General features: G+C 36.8%; 1 protein-coding gene across 1 annotated transcript in view; it reads left to right on the forward strand.

Moving 5' to 3' along the window:
* The first annotated feature begins 1,008 nt into the window (after positions 1 to 1,008).
* Positions 1,009 to 21,726, forward strand: part of LOC134823831 (centrosome-associated protein CEP250-like) — a 75,578-nt gene continuing 54,860 nt past the window's right edge. The window contains exon 1 of the mRNA XM_063835416.1: positions 1,009 to 1,237. Coding sequence (XP_063691486.1) covers positions 1,212 to 1,237 — 26 coding nt within the window. The 5' untranslated portion in view covers positions 1,009 to 1,211. The remainder of the gene's footprint in view (positions 1,238 to 21,726) is intronic.

Below are 21,726 nucleotides of genomic sequence, written 5' to 3' on the forward strand. Positions count from 1 at the left end.
TAATAGCGTACAGCAAAGTTCTAACCCATGATCCGAAACCACTGAACCATTTCAACAGCGCACCTATTACCCGTTATCTATTTTATCAATACTTGAACTTCCGTGTTATCTCATCTAAAATAAACACCCCGCACACAAAATGAATTCCATTGACTTTGAGGGCAAGTGCTGCATTTAAAATTACACAAACTCTTATTACAATTGTGAAAAGGATTCCAAGTTTACATATTTAAAACGGCGATGACTAATTACACAGCACAAATTGAAATTTTGAGTGTCTAACCTGGTAAAAATGAACTGCACCGTGGTGAACTAGTACTTCAACTCTGTCAGGTATAACCATGCTTGTCCTCCTGTATACTGCCTCCTCCTGGAACATACAGTTCTTGTCAGTGAAGTCGTGTCCTAGATTCTGTTTTTAAACACTTACTGTCAAAGTTAAGCAAAGCAGCACTCATGGATATATGCATTATTCCTTTGCTTCCAGTTGGTGTAAACTTAAAGCACAGTTCATCATTTGGATCTCACTCAGTTCACAATCGCGACCTCATATTAGAGTAAATGTTTTTAATAATACGCAATTGGACAACTAAACCGAAACATGCTATAACTAAACAATGTTAATGTTCCGTTCCTGATTGAACAGTTAGCATCACAGTCAGTTGGAGGAGCGACCAACACACTATCAAGATCGGTTGTTTATCTTAAACCCCCCCCCCCCCCAACAGTTTGTATTGTACGTGGGCAATGGGCACGGTTATATAAGTACAACAATCACACTATTTCAAGTTCATGACGTAATCATGGCGTGTTTACCGCGGTGCAGATATTGCACGTGGACCTTGCCGAGCCGAGATGTGGTAGAGATAACAATGTGAACAGAGGGTCAAATAAAGATAAGGAAAGTAAACACACAATATCGATCTGCTGACTCGTCCTGTTTGTGATTGGACGGATCGGTGTCACATGACATAACACCTCTATTACAAGTGGTCGCTCGTTGAGGATGACGGAGCACATCAGGGCTGCCCGTCGTCAGAATAAATTTAATTCAGTTGTTAGTATAATTGTTATATTGTTGTGTTGGTAACCTACCTTTGTTGTGTTTCTTTTGACTTTGTTATCATGCTGTGCTCTGGAAATTGTGATAGTACCTGTCCGATTTGTTAAGGAGACGATCTCCCTAGCTGTTCATATGTTGCAGGATCAGAATGTTCGTGAGGAACAGTCACCAAAAGTGAGTTGCTTACCTGCTGTGTGTTTTCGTACTCTGGTCTTCACTCAAGTTGCAAAGCTGCAATAAACGTATCGCAAAGAACATTTATATCTGAAAATTGTGTTAGTACCAGTTTGATCAGTTAAGGTGAGGATTGCCTCGATCTGTCGGGTTCAGCTTAACTGCCTAGGTCATGAGTAGAACCTAAGGATCAAAACATATGTTGCTTGTTGCTCGTATCAACTATAAAACATCAATTTTGAGGGATAAGGAAGTGTTTATAGGTTCTGAAACCTAGCTAAATCGATTTTTCGTGCAATTTTAGGTCAGAAACAGTCATCAAAATGAGTTAATAAGAAGGTCGATTTCTCGGTTATTTTTGAGCTTTCGTTCAGAAAATAATTCGGGGCCTTCAAAGGGGGGTAACAAGAAAGCGTTACAAGTGTTACAAGCCTTCTATAATACAAAATGTGTATCATCTCTTCAACCCGCTGAACATGTGCTTACCCTAAAAATGTAAACAAATGTGTTTCACCTCCTCAACCCGCTGAACATGTGCTTACTATTAAAGTAAACAAATGTGTTTCACCTCCCCACCAGTATCCACATCTATAGGTAGTCATATATACCATAATTTGGGTGTATGTTACGTTAAATCGGAGTTTTGATTTGAGACTCAAAGTTTACTTATTCGAATTATAGATAAAATCAAATTCAAATTGACAATTTAGTCAAACCATCTATAATCTAATATATTTAAGGTTCTGAAACTCACCTGAAATCATCAGCAGCATGCTAAGTCCAGCAATTATCGTCATCATGTTCCAAAACATTGGGCGGATCATTACTTAAACTGACCGATGATTAAGATATAAAGAATTTTCGATATAAGTGCGACCCTCAAAAACAAATACAAAGGAAAAGTGGTGACCGCGGCCACTAAGCAACAAAAATCCTGAGTCACCAAAAGATCGGACCAAATCACCCAATTTATAAATTATAAATTAGAAAGTAAAAATTGTAAAATTGTAAAATTTAGCACAGGTGTCAGATCAAAACTGAAATTAACGACGAATAGTATAATAGTATAAATCGACAATATCAATTATCACATGATTTGATTAGTTGGATTTGAGGGGTACTCACGGTTAAACCCGAATCGAAATTTCGGTTGTTTATTACTTTATTATTACGAAAGTCAACGACTGATCAAAACATAATACAGACGAAGCTATATCAAAATGATAACTAAATGGTAAAACTGAAAGAGTAGGCAACTAACGCGAAAATACGCGCGTATTTTCGCGTCGACTTTAAGTAAGGGCGTGATCAGGAATATTGAAAAATAGGCTTTGTTGCTTAATAGGTGACGAATTGTGAAATTCGGATTAGTTGCCATATCAGAGAGGAATTTGCATCCGGTTCAACATAACTTCCATACAATAACCTTATCAATTTCAAAGATAAATTGATGTCAGATATCAATACCAAATCCAGTGGCAGAACAACGAAAAAATACAACAAATCGAATAGAAATCAAACGATATATATTGATCAGTTAAGTCTGAGGCACGGGCTTATGTGAATTCCTTTGTTAAATTTCTCTGTCAGATCTATTTCCGGATACACACGTGGAAATGCCAAATGTATTGTCTTCGATACAGAAAACTTGCTAAGAAATGAAAGGTCACTCGATCCTTATTATACCTATTTATTATACCTACCTTATCAGACGTTATTTTACCGGACATTGCGTGAACGGACATTAAAATAAAAGCTCGAAGGCATTCGTGATCATTATTTCATTTAACTACCCCAGTCATCGCCTTGGCAGAAGAAGTCGAAATGGTTTATACTAATCAAAGCAGTTGCATGAACTTGTGCTTGAAATCACAAATTTAAAAAATTTAAACAGAACCTTTTGTGTTCTTCAGACATCATGCTCACGTTTCATAACCTTTAAATAACCAGGACTATAATAGATAAAGCCACAAATAGTCCACGAATACTTGCAGTATCATTGTGATAAGGACAATACTGCCATGCAGCTCCGTGGAATCTGCTTATCAGGATCATCAATCACATGATCTTCATCTTGTCAACTAAAAAGTGATCTTATCGACGTATTGTCTGATCTCCAATAAACGTCACAAATAATGCGGTGAAGGAGCACTCTTTTTACTTTTTTAGTGGCTCATTGGTCAATTTCTAGCCATAGATATTGACCAATTTTAGTTATTGAAGTAAGCGATGCATTAGAATTCAAGATTTTGAGCAACTGGTTGGCTGACTAAATAATATAAAGATTTTAAGAGAAGAGAAAGATAAGAGAAATATAAGAGAAAGGGAAGAGAAATGGAAGAGAAAGGGAAACTGAAAGAGAAAGCAGTGATTAATCTTCCTTTGCTTAGCTGGATATAAAAGTTTAGTGGATAATCTTCGGATAAATACCACAAAAAATAAAAGCAACTACTCAACTAGATGAAGTGACATTATTTGAACTCTTGAAATTACCTGCTATCTAATCAAAAGGACTGAAGAACAAAGTGAAGAAGCTACTGAGCTCATTACACGTGATCTGAAAATAAGCTAATCCAAGTGAGTCAGGGCAGAGTTTTCACTTGGTGAATGTAAGCATGTGATATTTTAGTCTGATACACCATATCAAAGGTGAATTAGGTCACAGCTTTGATGTTATTGTTGGTGATTGCTTGTTGGCGAGACTGTTTCCCTATCTAACTGACGCATCACGTGCTATTATAGAGTTGTGTTGAAATGGAGGAAATTGTCTAGAAGCTGAAACACATAACGCTCGTTAACTTAATTTAAGCAATAAGCACCTATGAATGTCACTTGTCCTACTCCTTTGATCACAGTGCCGGCAAGCACGACCATTATTCCCCCTCCTTCATCCCAGAAGAATCACAACTCTGAGCACGTAGAAATCGCAGGGCTCATGAGTCGCTCAACAGGTTAATAACTTATACGAATTTTTTTAAAAACCCCGAAATGACCTCATTCAGGTGCCTTAAAACCCTGTTAAAATTGAATTAAAGTTCTGCAAGCCGTCTAGGCCTTAACTCTAATCACAACCCTAACCCTAGCCCTAAACAATTGAATTCGTGAGCAATACAAACAGTGTGTCGTGGATGTTTTGAAACGGAAGTTTGGCAACATCAACAATCGACATTTCATATGACTTTTTGAGTGGATTTAACACAATGAAAGAGTGATTTTAATGAAATTTGAGTGGGTTTTGTCATTTCCCCCTTTCGTGGTAAGGACTACCATGAAATTAATTTTTACCTTTATATTAAATATGCTCTTTTATTGGGTTGTCAGATCAAACTTATTTGTTATTTACAGTGTACTACCAAAATGCTCTTTCAGGTTGGATAAAAGTTGCAAATGTTGCTCATGGGTAAGTGCCATCAACGAATTTGAAATGAAAACAGTAGAATTAGATCTAATACTACATCGTAACCAAAGTTTGTGCTGTCAAGAAAACAATTGCCAGCACTAAGCACTTAAGAGCAAGAGCAGAACTATTATCATTACTAATTGCCTAATTGACCAACACTCGTGCCTAATTGATCTGCACTCATGGAAAAATTAGAACAAAACAATAACTGCATCGAAGTGGGTTGTTTTTTACATAGTTGGTTCGTGCGTCAATTTTTCGGGAAAAGTACGTAAAGTGCGTTTGAATTAATTCGTGCGTTAAAAGTGCGTTTAAGTACATTTACCGTTGAATTCACCGTTTTACGTTTTTTCGTACGTTAAGTACGTTATGTTTTAAAAGTACGTTAAGTGCGCACGAACCAACTATGGTTTTTTAACTCTCAGTGGCTAATCCAAGTCCAACCTGTATATCTAATACACGGTGTGTGTCCCTAACGTATCGAACATATCGGTCATGCAGTCAAGCAATTGACATGACTCTATTATCAAATGTGGTTTTAAACACGACTTTATAGCAGTATAGGATGCCAAACAATGTCAATAAGTCAGATGCAAGTGGAGGCTATTCGAATCTATATTAAAAATTTCAAAATGTGTGTGGGTCTGTGCGTCTGTGCGCGTGTAATTTCCGAACGGCTTTATCAAGAAAACGGTTAGAGTTATGGGACTGGTTTTTTTTCGGTATAGTGCCGAGAAAACTATGAGGAAGCAAATAAGGAAAGTTTTTATAAATCAGCCGGTGGTAAGTGGTTTAATTGATGGTTTTGTATCCCAAATCTAACTTTTTCTCCCTCTCTCACACTCTCTCTCTCTCTCTCTCACCATTTACAGCTCCCCTAATTACAGCTTTGGTTTATAATTAGGTAATTTGGCAGTAGAGCTAGGGGCCGCAAGATTGCCTATTAAGTATTACTATAAGTATAATTGGATACGTGTTGGTTTCGACTGAGCAAGTTCATGCTTTTACACCGTTTCAACCTTCGCACCGTTTATATTTCTAAAATTTAACTGCGGTAGTGAAGTCCCGGCCCCCACCCCGGCGAGTCCAACTCGGCGCGCGTCTTGGTAGGTTATACACTTACAAATTCACAAGCTAATTATTTATAGCACAGCAAAGCCAAACTACAATGGAATGATTATTTTGATTTATTTTATCCTACTTGCGATTACGACGTGACGTAGAATCAAACAATCTGCAATCATGAATTGTTTTAAAGTATAATCATTGTGCATCAACGAAATAAAGTGGCCGAGGCCACTTGGTAATCAGCTAGACACAATTGAGGCACATTTCCAATTTTCCAGGATAAGGCCAGGGTGGTAGTTATAGTGTCCAATTAGCTGATGTTTATGGAATCATTATTGCCGAGTACAGCTACCTTCGGGAAGTTCTTTTTAATATTGAATATATTCTGCAATGGGAGAAGGGAGCGACCGATTTCATTCTCGGTATCATTTTGCATTTACGGACGGTCATTCATATTAATATAATTTACTTTTGTTCGGGAAAGAGAGACATGCACCATGGCAGCAGTCCACTATACCCAATTACGGGTTTTGGTCAAATACAGTACCATTATACAGTACCTAGATAAACCTAAACTATTACACTTTGAGTGCCAAACATTATTTGCTCACCCTTCTCATAGAAGCAAATGTTTGTGTATACAACTATAATATAGCCCAGAAGCTTTGTATCCACACGTCTGATGATGACACATGTGTTGTTTATCTATCTCTGAACACAAACAACTGCAGAATGTGCACCAAAAAGCATGATACACTTTACAGTTTACACGGTACAATTTTAACATATTTTGGTTCAATCTGCAAAAAAATTGTTGTTATAAAGTTGCACGAGACTTTTCATAAGTTGGCCAAAACCTTTTGTTAAACTTACGAAATACTTTCTGTTCCTTAAACCGTTTCGTTAGATATATCGAATATATTGTCCCTGGTGTGTTAAATGCATACACTGGACACATAGCTACATATCCAGTGTACATTTATACATATCCAGTGTACATTTATACATATCCAGTGTACATTTATACATATCCAGTGTACATTTATACATATCCAGTGTACATTTATACATATCCAGTGTACATTTATACATATCCAGTGTACATTTAACAGACCAGGGAAAAAATAAATGAGCACATCTATAGTTCCACGGAAGGTTTATAATAAACTTGTAAGCTATAAGCTGTTTATTATAACCATTAACCATTCACGTTCTGGTGTACTGCCCACTTAACGGATTATAACAGTTTCCAGTTTATTGAGTAGTGTGGAACATACTACTTGTTAATGTCTGGCCTGTGAGGAACATGAATAATCTCATTGAAAATATTTATGTGCCGAGTCTGCGGCAACAGGACCAGCAGGTGATATTTTTATTATTTCTATTTATTTGTTATTTTATTTTATTTGAAAAAATTGATCTCTGGTCTTACAACTAGGTTCAATTATTAACAAACAATTGAATTGTTAGTTGTATTGTAAATTGTGCGCGAATAAACGGTGAGCCGATTTCTTGGAGTAGTTACACTGCAGTAGACCTGAAACATCGTAGATATAAAGATAAATTCATTGCTTAGATAATATAGTAAACTTAACTGTTCTTCCAGCTCTTTAGATAACCTAGTCTTGTTAAAATGCCGCTATTCAGGATCATTGGGTACACAGGCATGTGGTTTGCAAAGGGGAGTGTGAGAGATTTGCCGAAAAGAAACCAGGAGACGACCGGTAAGGGTTTCAGTGTTTGTTGTTTGATAATTTATTGTTTCCATTGTTTATTTAATTCATCTCTTCTCTAAAACTGACCGGCTCAAAAGTAAAACCAGTGTTAATATTATTTGTCTAATGAGCATTTTGCGGCATTTCGATAGCACTATAATATAAAGTTATATCGAGGGCACTTTGTATAGTAGCCTGATACTGATAGATCACTTTCTCCACCCAGTATAGAGTATGTTGTTTTATTATTTACAGTTCCATTTGTATGGAATGTAAAACTAAACATCTATTATATATATCATATGTGACCGTATTAATATGTGGTCCCATACTGCTGACAATATGGCATGCTGCAATTATTGTGACGCTAACTGAATATAACTGTACGTTTAAACAATCGTAATAATCAAAACAATGTGACATATTAATACGGTCACATACGATAGATGTTTAACATTCCATACAAATTATGTAATGGAACTGTAAATAATCAAACAACATACTCTATACTGAAAGTTATCTATCAGTATCATACTATAGATTATTGCTGCAATCATTGTGACGCTAACTGAATATAACTGTACGTTTAATCACATTGTTTTGATTAATACGATTGTTTAATACATCTATAGGTTGCAATATTTGTTATAATACGTCCGATGAATAGAAGTATTAAACATAACCTTGTTATCAGTTAATTGTTGCACGCAAGATTTAATAAAGTAACTTATTAATGCTTTTCAATCAAAGGTACTAGTCATACCAGATGGTTTCTTGGGCATTTACGTCCACGATAATACTTTTTCAACACAACCAGAATGTTCTCAAACGTAAATACTAATACCAATCACTTAAGCTCCTCAAACCACTTCAACCCTGTAATTGTTATAAGCTCATTGTTGCACGCTAGATGTAACAAAATGACTTTCATTAAACGTAATCACCAGCAAGTCCTAAAATGTAAAGACTAAGACCAGACAAACCATTGTATCCCAACAGTTGCGGGTGTGGAAGAAACAGAGAAGACCACACAGAGACAGCTTTAAGAAAAGGAGTAGAGGCTACAGGAGCGTGGAACAAGCTGCAGGATTGTAAGGATGTACCTACTAACGGGTACGGTAAAATGAAGTTTGTATTCGAGGATACTGATCAGACACCTGACGTAAGTTCCTTCTCAAATGACCGGATATTATCCAACTATCAGTAAGTTGCTTCTCAAATAACCGGATATAGATATTATCCAACTATCAGTAAGTTCCTTCTGGGTAAAATAAGTTTATTCACGGTTGATTGACCTCACTTGCGACTTAAAGTTTAGAATATGACATGTATGAACCCCTTCAGAACATATACATTGTACTTGTAGTATACGGTAAATATTATAGTACTATGCATTATATGCTGGAGAATAGAGTTACGAAATGTTTGTTAACCAATTGGTCGTATGACTGAATCTGTTTAGTTTGTGAGGATATCAGACAGTATGTGCGAGACCGAGGAGGGTATGGACAAGATCATCAACCTCATGACTCTCGAGGAACTGTGAGACTTTTAAAATTAATTTCCTAAGCTGCATAGATATTTTAATACAAAAGTCAGACTCAGATTAAACTATTTTCCTGTAGAAATGATATCAAATACTCACATATTATAACAAATTGTTTCTTAGTCGTCTAATTTGTTGATCTCCTCAGATGGGGCATGGACGAACACAAGGAACCGAACCTAGTAATCTCTGTCACAGGTGGTGCCGGTAAATTTGAAGTGCCCACTGAACTGAAGAATAACTTTGCGAAGGGCTTGTGCGCGGCGGCAAAGAGCGCTAATGCTTGGATCGTCACAGGTGGAACTGATGCTGTGAGTAAATTTGCACAACTCTTGGAGTTTGCTAATTATAAAGTACGATGTGGATAATAATGTCACGTGACCTATAACACGTGATCTATCACTTGACCTACCTTATCGGACCTTATTTGGACGGACATTACATGAACGGACATAATTGTGAACGGACATTAATATGAACGCTCGAAGGCATTCAAAAATCCGAAATGATTTTTTAATCCATTTTTTATACAGTAAGTAAGAAAAGAAGTCATTAAGCAGTAAAAATGTTAAAATATGTGTACATGATCAGTGTCTAATATCACATATCATCCTCATTAAATGGGTTTTCGTGCATGAAATAGTCCATGCTTAAACAAGCATCAGTGATTTCTAGCTTTGTGGAAACCTTTTTTGTCAAACTGCCCCGGTCCTGCATTTCATTGTTAACTTTTACAAGCCATTCGGCGTGAAGTGGTTTTATCTTAGACAACTTTAGGTTAACCTTAACATCACGTGGAGCTTTCCTAGCACTGTTTCATAACCTCCCCTCAGTAATATGAACTATAACAACGTCGGACAATGTCCTTGGCAACACGATTTACCGTAATATCTAGAGGCTGGAACAAGTTTGTCATGTTGGCGGGGACTAGCTCATGAACTATGTTGTTGAGTGCCATAATTTCGTTGACTTTTTTCCGCCAAGTGACCCTTGAAAACATCATATACTAGTAAAGTTTTCTGTGCCTCCGGCAGACCAAGGAGAACCTTTCCGTCGTTAACTTACGGCACAATAAAGTTCTCAAAGTTGTCATATTCTGGACAAAAAGTTCGAAATTGAAAAATTTTTGAAAAAATTTCAACGGACTTTAACTTGGACGGACATTAATTGAACGGACTTTATTTGAACGGACATTAAGATGAACGCTAGGGCCTCCAGCGTTCAAGTAATGTCCGTCCAAATAATGTCCGATAAGGTATAACACACCTGCAATATTTCCAGGGTGTTATGAAGATGGTGGGTGACGCTGTGTACGCGTTTCCGGGAGATATTGTAACTATCGGAGTTGCAACATGGGGTATCGTGAGGGGCAAATCTCAGCTTCTTAGATCAGCTGACTCACGGGTATGTCCACAGTTTTCCCTTCTCTTATATGAAATATATCACTCACTTTCATTATACTCTTCCACGATAATAATTTTATCATAATGTAACGCAAGATATTTTCTTAACCGCGTTTCAATAATCCCCACATTGGTTCCAGCGAAACAAGGGAGCCTCGGCAACATTCGACTATGACGGAAGCTTTAACCCTCTGGGGTCAACTGCCTCTCTGAACCCACACCATACCCACTTTATTCTGGTAGATAATGGTGAGGTTCCATATATGTTCCATTTAGGTTCCGTATATAATTATAGGTTCCGTATAGATATATACTATATAGGTGGTGATGATCCTTATAACCTCATAGTAAGATATTTGACCAAACCCATAATCATGGGTAGAGTGTACCGCTGCCAGTGTCTCTCTTTTCCAAACAAAAGGAAATGATATTAATTTGAGGAACAGTCCGCTAATGCAAATTGATACCGAGAATGAAATCGGTCGCTCGCTTTTTCAAATCAATAAGCTTTATTACAATTCGTAAGCCGTGATCGAATGGAAAAAGCGAGCGACCGATTTCATTCTCGGTATCAATTTGCATTAGCGGACTGTTCCTCAAATTAATATCATTTCCTTTTGTTTGGAAAAGAGAGACACTGGCAGCGGTACACTCTACCCATGATTATGGGTTTTGGTCAAATATCATCTCTTTTTGATTATAATGTCAGGATAATTTACACAGCTATTCGAAACTTCATTAACAAGGAGGTAATTTCGACGATTTCGAAATTCTGCCTTTGAAAACGTTTCCTTGTGTTTAGTTAGGTATATTTGTCGATAACCGACTGAATATGGCACTTTTTACTCATTCAAGTTGGCATTAAATTCATATATAATGCCATTTAAATATCGTGGAAAGCAGAATATATTCGAAATCACGAATGAGCAAATTTCTCACCTTTCGCACGTGCAAACTTTGAGCGGACGTCGCGTGCGCATACAATATTGAATCACCGTAAATTTTTGCATTGTGGTATTTAATATATAGTTTGATAAGCATGCAAAGTTTCAGAAGATTTCAAAAAGAACTTGGATCACAACGGGACTCCAAAGTTGATAAAAATCGTGAAAATCAAAATTTTTAGCGATTTTAGCTATTTTAAATGAATTTGGGCGTGTCCCCACGTGTGCAACTTTTCGATTTTTAACTTTAAAACTAGCCTATAACACAATTTACACCTTTAAGAAGCAAAATTGAGCTCCACAACCCAAGGGATGGCCCAACACCAGAGAATACTAATTCACAACTTTTGTGTTTTTATAAAATTATTCTTCAAAAAAGCACTAACTTCAATAGCAAATATCTTTATGAAGGAGCAAGGTAGGAAACTATTCCGGTAGATTTTCGGAATGCTTGAACAATTATCTAAGATGAAAATGTCCTCAGATTTTGAATAAAATTACTCCTTAATAGTGTAAAATCGATTTAAAAAGTTGTTACTTTGTCAAAAGTCAAGTTTTAAAAACACTTAACTTGATGACGTCATCAAGTGATGATGATGACGTTAAATTATTTTTCAATACAATGTAAACTAAAGCTTAAACAATTATCTTTAAAACCTGTGGTTCGAGATGACTGTATCGTTTATACTTTTGAATCTACGGACACTTAAATGTAGGCTACAATTGACTGCAAAAAGCGTCTATACATATATACATATATATATACATATATATCTTCACGACAATCTGTTGTAAAACAGGGGTTCGAGAAAACCCACTTCCCGATACTCCTGAAACATGAAATTTTTTTTACAGTCGATTTGGACAAGGTCTAGACGCCCTGCAAAGTTTCAGATCTCTAACTCAATTTTAACATGGTTTTTAAGGCACCTGAATATGGCGATTTTGGGTTCTTTACCTAATTTCGTATAACATGCTGGCGCGTATTTTGCGCAAATTTCTTAAAAACCTCCATATAACTATTTCTTATTCCTGTCATCTTCAACATTGAATTAGAATGTTTTGAACTTAAATGTACCTGCTGAACTACTTTCGATGAGTCTTAATGCCTGGAAAACAATAAAGGGGATATAATCGTATAGGGGGTAAATAGTGTTGTGAATATAAGGGCGACGGTAATGCTTGCCAGCATTGTGATAACTGCCCTGTTTGACGTCTAGAGCCAGAGGAACAGAAGAGATCATGCATTAACTTTTAACTTTTTAACAACAATCAAGATAATGAACAGATCTCAAACATGATTACCAGGTACTGATAGAACATTTGGGGGTGAGATGGTTTTCAGAGCTAAGCTAGAAAGAAAGATAGCCGAAACATATCCCATCGAGAAAACTGGTAGTCTATTTCACTCTAGAAGTCTATTGTTGTTGTTTTTCGCTCTAACAACGTTCGAAAATTGTACCAATACTCCACAATACTCCATTTGTAGCTCTAAATAAAAATCAGTTGCCTTATTCCGAGCTCTTTACTTAATGTTTAACAAAATACTCTCTACAGCCAGTCAAAGAGAGATCCCTATAATACAAGTTATCCTGAACGGTGGTCCTAACTCTGCTCTTACGTGCTTACTCTCCATGAGACAAAGTGAGTAGCTCTGAGTCTCTCAGAGTCTCTCAGACTCTATTTATAAAGTCTTTATCATAAGTAGTATGATAAGTTATATCATTATAAAGTAGTATGATCAGGTTAAATAGTTTTGAGTGTCTGAGACTTATAGAGGAACTGAGGAAGATGAAAAATGAAACACTTTAGTATCAAATTTGGGGTACAAAACCATTAATTGAAACGCTTACCACCGGCCGATTAAAAAAGATTATTCAATGGCTTCGTTAGAGTTTTGTCGAAACTATACCGAAAAAACCAGTCCCATAACTTTTACCGTTTTTTGATTAAACTGTTAAGAAATTGCACACGTGCACACCCGCAGATTTATTGGTATTATTATTATAGATAGATTTTGATTTAAATCAATGAAATGATAACTGCAATCTACATCATGGTTAACTCATCTGCATCTCTCAGATATACCTTTACTGGTAATAAAAGGCTCTGGGAATAGTGCTGATGTTATCGCTAAAGCACACAGCTGCAGTGACTTGTGAGTATTGCGAAGAAGCCTTTATTTGTTAGAGACTTGGATTATTTTCTCTGAATGGATCATCTTGATGAGTCAAAAGACTTTATTCGTAAAAAGTTAAGAAACCGCGCGTACAACAGTTCGTCGACGAAAGTACCGCGGCATTCCTGTAGTAGTACTCATGCCGCAGTACTGTCACAGAACTGTCACAGAACTGTCACAGAACTGTCACAGAACTGTCACAGAACTGTCACAGACCTGTCACAGAACTGTCACAGAACTGTCACAGAACTGTCACAGACCTGTCACAGAACTGTCACAGAACTGTCACAGAACTGTCACAGAACTGTCACAGAACTGTCACAGAACTGTCACAGAACTGTCACAGAACTGTCACAGAACTGTCACAGAACTGTCACAGAACTGTCACAGAACTGTCACAGAACTGTCACAGAACTGTCACAGAACTGTCACAGAACTGTCACAGAACTGTCACAGAACTGCGAATGCCTGAATTACAAATAATCACGTGATCGTAACTTTACTTCTCAATTATACTCTTCTCAGCGACTCAGGAGAAGGATAATGTCTGATCACGGACAAAGAATGGTGGAGGATGAGATAAACACGTTCTTCCCTATTTATCTGAGAAAGATAAGAAACACATCATGGAATAGTGAAGGAGATAATCCAAATGGATCACCTGGTGAGATTAGCTGGTCATCACAACTCTGCAAGCAACCCTAGTGTTGCTCTAATGTTTAACCCGTTCAATTGTTCCTTTCGTTTTAAATGAGACTCTTCTTGAAAAGCACTGCTATTAATTAATTAACTAATTTTGATTTGAATTACGAACCTCCCGGTGAAGTTCATGAAAAAATCTAGGGTTTTGAAGGATATGGAATACACAAAACCACCAACACGCTCATTGACCTTAAATGGTAGTGTTACTATAGTTACATATTGACCTTATTTGCTAGTGTTACTATAGTTACATAATGTAACCCTCAGTTGACGATCTACTCCCTGGAATCAAAAGATTTAGATCACGCTTTATTGTTCGCTCTGATAAAGAGTAAAACTGATAACGACTCTGCAATTGAACAGATGAGTATGGCGATCAAATGGAACCGTATGGAGCTTGCTGAGGAAATATTGAATATGGAGACTGTTCAATTTAGCGTAAGTTAGTTAACTGTTTATGTTTTAATTGTGTTTATGTTGTATTTAACAATGTTTCAAGTTTATCCTGCTTACAGTTATCAAACTGAAAGTTAAAAAATAACAGCTACTAGAGCCGGTATACGATCGTATGAAACTCTACAAATAATCTGATATACCCATAGAAAGAACAGCTGACATCGTGCATGGAACAAGCTATTTTGAGTGATAGAAAAGACTTCCTAAATATTTTTTTGAAAGAGGTTTATTATAGTTTATTATAGTTTACTTTCATAATGGTAACTTTCATAATGGTAACATTCTACTTTTTAGTTTTTAAGGAGGAAAAAAAGGAAAAGAAGGAAAAACCTAAAATTTTCACTTCTCTACAAATCATGAAATCTTTCGCTTAAATAAATGATATTATCTCAGTAAATTAATAAACCTCAACCTTATAACACAGGAAAATATAGAAATGAAGAGTTTCCTGACATATGAAAGATTGGAGAGTATGTTCAGGTACAAGCCGGAGGGCTCCGCTCACATGGGAAAGAAAAGGTTTTTTAAAGCTCTGGAGAGACAAATCCCGGTAAGCGTTCTTTTAATTAGTTTAAAACTTTCAATACTACTGTATTCAAAATAATTTGAGGTATTGATGATGAAAGAAACTTCTTTTGTTGTAATGACTTATGTAGGATTGATAGAACGATTAGATGATTATAACACCATTACACTGTTTTATTTTTTGGTTTTTCAAAGCCGATAAACCGACAACTTCATAAAAATGATAAAGATAAGGGAGTAACTACTACTAAGGGGTAAACACTACTAAGTACTGCAAATTTTTTAATTGGATCACGAAACTTAATGATAACCTAAAATGATTATAACGTACTTGCATTCTCAAACATCATTATTACTTCTTTATACTAAAAATAAAATGTAGTAAAGTATAGTATGTGAGTAATGTGACTGTAATTTAATTTGAAATTATTCAAAAAATCATAATTTAATGATGATAGAAGGAAAATTTGTTGACTTTTATATATATCAGTTTTTGTGATATCTGTGTTAAGGCGGCACTTTTTTATTTTAAGAGGGGGTGCCATGAGGGGAGGGGGCGCCATGAGGGGAGGGGGCGCCACGAGGGGAGCGCTTTTTGAGCGGGGAAGCGCCAAAATGCAACGTTATGCCACTGCTTATTTGATAAAGTTTTACCTTTTTGAGAACAAGAATGGGATGTGGCACTGGAAAAGGTAGTACCCCCAGTACAGGTGATAGTTTTGCTGCCTCTCAGTATGAGCCCCTCTTCACAGGGCACAGTCAGCACTGTTCCTGAATTTATGTTCCTGCATAATTCTGTGTCACCTGAGGGAATTTTGTCAGCAAAACCTTGTTGATAGTACTCGACTGTTTTTATAAAGTTACTAGTGTAACCTGTGCCTACGGCCGGACTTCACTATTGCAGTTGAAATGCAAAAGTATAAACCCCCCTATTATCTTATTATTTCGAAAACACGCATTATATTGTCGTATGGAAGTATGAACTGTATTAATTATAGTCCAAACAGACCGCAATGAATCCCCCCTAATAAGCTTATAGTATTACATGACTGTGAAACTTGCGGTTGATATGCACTGCCAAATAATGAGTGCCCCCCCCCCCCCTAATAAGCTTATAAGCTTATAGTATTACATGACTGTGAATCTTGCGGTTGATACACTGCCAAATAACCTAATTATGATTCATGTACCAACGCTGCATATATGCAGTAATGGGGGAGAGAGCAAGGGAGACAAGTGATCAATTTTTTGTCACATTTGTGTACACAATCATCAATAAATCGGCTACTTGGCCGATTAAAAAAGTTGAGAATAAATTATTCACTGATAAAGAATCTTTCAAAATATTCGACATTGGATATGAGTTGCAATGGGAATGCAATCATAAGCGATAAACTAACCTGAGTCTAAGCATTAGGATTATCATAAAATTAAATGACTAATTACAAAATTTGAATATCATATTATGATTAACCTAGATCATATCTGTAATGTGTTGAGACTTTATCTTTCAACTTGTTACTACTCTCAAACTTAAACCCATTCTTCAATATTTTCCTCAGCTTACAGCTACCCCCCTTCATCATCGTCATGATAGACCCAGGTAACCTCAAGAAAATCATCAAACCAAATTTGAAGCTGAGTGGACGTTTTCAGGAAAGTAAGAACTCCAGCTCGATCGAAGAAACCCTCATTTCCACTGAAGGACGTGAAGCTACAACCTCCGGAAGATATTCTCTTAGAACTGAATCTCATAAAGCCCACATCTTTGAAACTCCACTGGATGTTATTGCTCTCATCTATCTTCTTGTCTGTTTTAACCTGAACTTCTTACCCTCTGTCTGGTCCGGTTACATAAGTGGTGCTGTCTGCGGAACAGGGAACCACTCGCTGTACTGGTACCTAAAGGATACAAATATTGGAAAAATAATATTGTTAAAGTTACAGCAATGAAAATAAAAGCGATCAACAAACAGAATTTCACCAAAAGTAATGCACTTTTGCTTCAGTTTCAAAACAAATGGGGGGGGGGGGGTTATTATACCTTGAGATCGTAAAATCAGTAGATCCACTCCGAGAAGAGCGAAAACGTTTATTGTAGCCATCAACCATGGCCTCTGACAAGTGATATTTGTTTAAAAAATATAGCTGCATGGTTTGATAACTGAATTATATTATAACTATATTATAACTGAATTATATTATAGGTATCTCATTCACTATATTATCATAAAGTTATCAAACTGTGGTATTCGTGATCCCTTGATAAATATTTCCGGAATTTTATTTTCCAAAAATAGACCGACAGCTTCCGCGCTAAAAAAAAAAAAAGATAACAAAAAGTGGGAAAACGATTTTGTTAAACTTTGGTTTTTTTTTAAAATGGAGTAACTAAGTACAAAAATAGTTAGTGGGGTTTAGGTATAAAAGTAATTTTAATTTTTTAAAAATCAACTAAAAGATAAAACTTTTTGAAATGACGTATTTTAAAAAAGGATCCCCCCCCCCGCCCCCCCCCCCCCCCCCCCCCCCCCCCCCCCCCCCCCCCCCCCCCCCCTTTTGGTTTTGATATTAACTTTTAGACTTAGGTGTTTGAAAAATTTTAAGTGGATAAAATCCCCAAAAGAATTAACCTAGAGACTTTGGAAGTTTTTGGGTAAAGATTCGGAAAGGGGGGTTAAGTCCTCCCGAAAGGGATCAAAAAGAAACCAGAGGCACTAAACTTTTTTGCGACCTTTATTGGGACTTTTTACTTGTTGCTTTTTGATTGTTGTAATTTATGAAAAAGCGTCGAGTTTCCCCTGCTCCCCCCCCTCAATCTCAATTTTTGCTGAAAGTTGAAAAGAAACGTTTTATGTCAGCAACAAAATTTTATTTTTGAAACTTTTACTCTCATAGCCCCCTTAGACCGCTTGATTTAGGTTTAAATGTTTTAGGATTGGCAACATGGGGGGAAAACCCACTCTCCCATACAACTGCTCTTACGTTCAGGTTGCATTGCTATCGGGATTTTTTTATATTTTTTAGGATTTTGTTAATTTTATTGGATTATTTTATTTTTTTTAAATGTAGGTTTATTCAAAAATGTTTTGGGTTTAAATCAAGATGGCACTACGATGTAATGCAATGCAGATGGTGGGGGCGCTAAGAAATTCATCCCCTTGTCTTACTGGGTATAAAAAATAAAAAAATGTGGAAAAACCAAAAAAGTATGATTCAATTTAAAATCGCAAACTGCAAAGGATTAAAATTTTTCCACGCGGAATACACTTGTTTTTTAAACGCGTACGACCGGACTCTGAAAACCTTTTTTCTGAACAAAACCCAGGAGTCAATATTACAATTTCGTTTGCTATCCTTCACAGTATTGTTCAATATGTGATAATTAGACGAACAACAAAGTTCTTATGTCATGGTAATGTAAAATTTGTTCGTACCTGGTAATGTTAAAAAATTGTTTTGATTACCCGGGGAAAATTAAAAAAGTTGTTCTGATTACCGGTAAAGTTAACAAAGTTTTTTGAACCCGGGAAAGTTAAAAAGTGGTTTTTTACCCGGAAGTTAACAAGTTGTTCGATTTCCCCGGGAATTTAACAAAGTTGTTCTGATTACCCCGGGAATCTTAAAAAGTTTTTCTGATTACCCCGGGAATCTTATCAAAGTTTTCTGTTACCCCTAATGTTAACGTTGTTTTTCGATTACCCCGGGAATGAAAAAAGTTGTTTGCGCAAAAACGAAAAAAACGTTGCAAGCCCTGACCAGTGCCCTAAGTTTTTGATAGGCGACACCTTCCCCCCTATGCACAACCCCCAAAGGTTTGGGGTGGCCACTTTCCCCAGCATTGGAAGGTTTTTTATTTTTTTTTTCAAAAGAAATATTAAAGTGTCTACTTTTCTTTTCGTGGTGTACCGTTGTTAGAATGAGAATTTTCATCAGTGTAACCTTTTAGATAAATCTGTAAAATAGAGATCCCGCTTTGAAAGCAAAAAACGAAAAAGCCTTAAAACAGAAAATTTCGAACAATGTTGGCTCTGACAAGTTCCCAGTCAGGGCAGTGCGAAAACCTTACTGGTGGGATGGGGGGATAAAAAACTCTGAGGTTTATTAAGGAAGAATACTACTGAGTGTGGATGAGAGAGATAAAAACCCTGAGAGTAATATTAAGGTATATTTTTGTGAAGACAAAATTTCTAATGGAAATAAATATTGGTTGAGAATCTGCTTCGAAACCCAAACAGAAATTTTTGAAAGGAACCGAAATTGAGACCAAAAACTAAACACGACCAATATGATCTGTTTTATTTTTTTTTCATCTAAAAATAAAAGGTTAAAACAATTAAACGGTTTTGAGCTGAAGTAAATTTTTTCAAAAACCAAACCCATGGTTGCCAAAAATAGTTTTCCAAAGTAACGAGAAAAAATTTACTTAATGTTTTCAAAAACCCAAAAAAAAAACTTATTAACCACCGAAGATAGTGATTTCCGGTTGTGTTCCCCCTTATGTTGAAGTATGAAAAACGGGGCGGACAAACGAGGAGTACAGCGCTGTTTAAAATGGAGGGCCCGACTAGGGCACTTTTGATTTTTTAGATCAAGGGGTGGGTTTATTTTAAGATTTTGGGGTTTTTCCCCTTTTAAAATTTTTTATAATGCCCTTTTTTTAAAGGAGCCCCTCGTTCCGTAAATATAAACCATAACATTCGGGGAAAAACATGCTAACCCCAATTCTCCCCAAAGGTGGAGAAGAACGTACGGAAAAAGACGAAAAAAAAAGAGGAAAAAGGGTGAGAGACTCATTAAGGTAAAAGGAAATACAGTTTAAACTGGTAAGAGCTGACGCTTGTACAATTCTCTATTGTAAAGTTCCATGGGGAAATTTTTTTTTTTACCTTTTAGACATGTTCATTTAAGTTTAGGATATTGTTTTACACTAAATAAAGCGTTTTGAATTACTGGTAATTTTGGGGATTTTAAATTCGTGGAACTTGGGCATTCCATTTTTATAAAAAAACAGGGCGGTATTTTTAAATGTTTAAGCAATGCACGTTACTTTAACTTTTATATTCAAAAATTTGACAAATGATAGTCTCAAGCAAAAATGACAAATCAATTTTATCAATACACATTTATTTGTTTAACCAAAGTTTTCCTGAAAACCAAATTTTAAACCCTCCTAGATTTGGTGTAGTTTTTTGAAATCTTTCGCTTACTTTTGGGGGTGGATCCAAAAAATTGGGCCCAAAGTTCCCCTAGATTGCTGCCCTGGAGGAAACTTTCCTCTTCGTTGTGGAACCGCCAAAGAGATTTAAGGTTGGTAAGGGAAGCCGGTCCCCAATTTTTGGGGTTCGTCAAAAATTTTAAAAAAAATTTTTTTTATAAAAGGCCCCCGCTTGGGTCCTAATACACTCTGGGTTTTTAACTTAGCCCCAGTGACCATAAAAGTAGCATTAAAGTTTTAAAAAGCCCTAACTTTAAAAATGTCATAGGGGACAGCTTTATAACTGTATAAAAAATATAATTTTTGGGGAAAATTACCATAGTGTGATTTTCGCCAGTAAACAAACCTGCGAGTGGCATTGGCCAACTGAGTGACATACAGAGTAAGGTACTTTGTCTTCTTGAATTTGGGTCCTTACAGGGCCGCGTTAACAGATTTTGCTTTTTTTGTTTTTTAAAACCCGGGACCGTGGCTAATTAAAAGTATTGAAATATACACCTTAATTTTCAGGTGTTTTCTTCTTTGCGAGTGATTGGTCCATAGGACCCCTTTTCTGTTATTCATTTTTTAGGGCGAAAGGGGGTTTCCGGCAAATAAATTGATCGAAAAAAATTACTTTTTAAAATAACCGAGACCATAATCGAGCTTCTTGACCTTTTCCTTTTATATTAAACAGGCAGTAGCCCGGGGGGGGGGGGTAGGGGGGGCGGCACCCCCCCCCCCAAAAAAAAAACCAAAAAAAAAGTAAGCCCCCAGTCCCCCCGGTCGCCTGGTAACTGGGCGTGTTTAGACTGCAGTCGCAAAGATTTTGAACTTGGATTGTAAAAATAGCATTTAAAACCATCACAAGAAAACCCTTTTAAAAATTTTTGCAATTGCCCCAGACCCGGGGAAAAATAAAAACTTTTAAACGAGAGGCCGGAAATCGAAATTTGATTGGAGAATGCAGATTGCTGTTGTGAAGTTACCAAATTTTTCGTGGGTACTTGATTCTTTTTATCCCAGTTTTTGCTGTCTACAAATTTTTTTTAAGCCCCAAAATGTCCAAAACCCCGTTCGCAAAAATTCCGGGGGGCGCGCCCCCCTAGCCCCCCGCCAAGGGGGGGCCCCCCCTGGACCCCCCTGGGGGGTGCGCCCCCAACCCCTCCACCCCTTGCTGCTTCGGGTCGTGCGCAGCTTGATTGGCGCGTCGGCTCGCTTCGGCCGACAGCCCCCCCCAAAGAAAAATCCCGGCTACGTCCCTGAAAATTATAAATGGAGTACCCTTAATAATTTGGGCCAAAGACAGTTTGCTTTAGCCGAGCTTTGCCTGGGGGCCCTGCCCTGGTCTTCA

Source organism: Bolinopsis microptera, chromosome 12, assembly GCF_026151205.1.
Source record: "Bolinopsis microptera isolate Bmic1 chromosome 12, MBARI_Bmic_1.0, whole genome shotgun sequence".
NCBI lineage: Eukaryota > Metazoa > Ctenophora > Tentaculata > Lobata > Bolinopsidae > Bolinopsis > Bolinopsis microptera.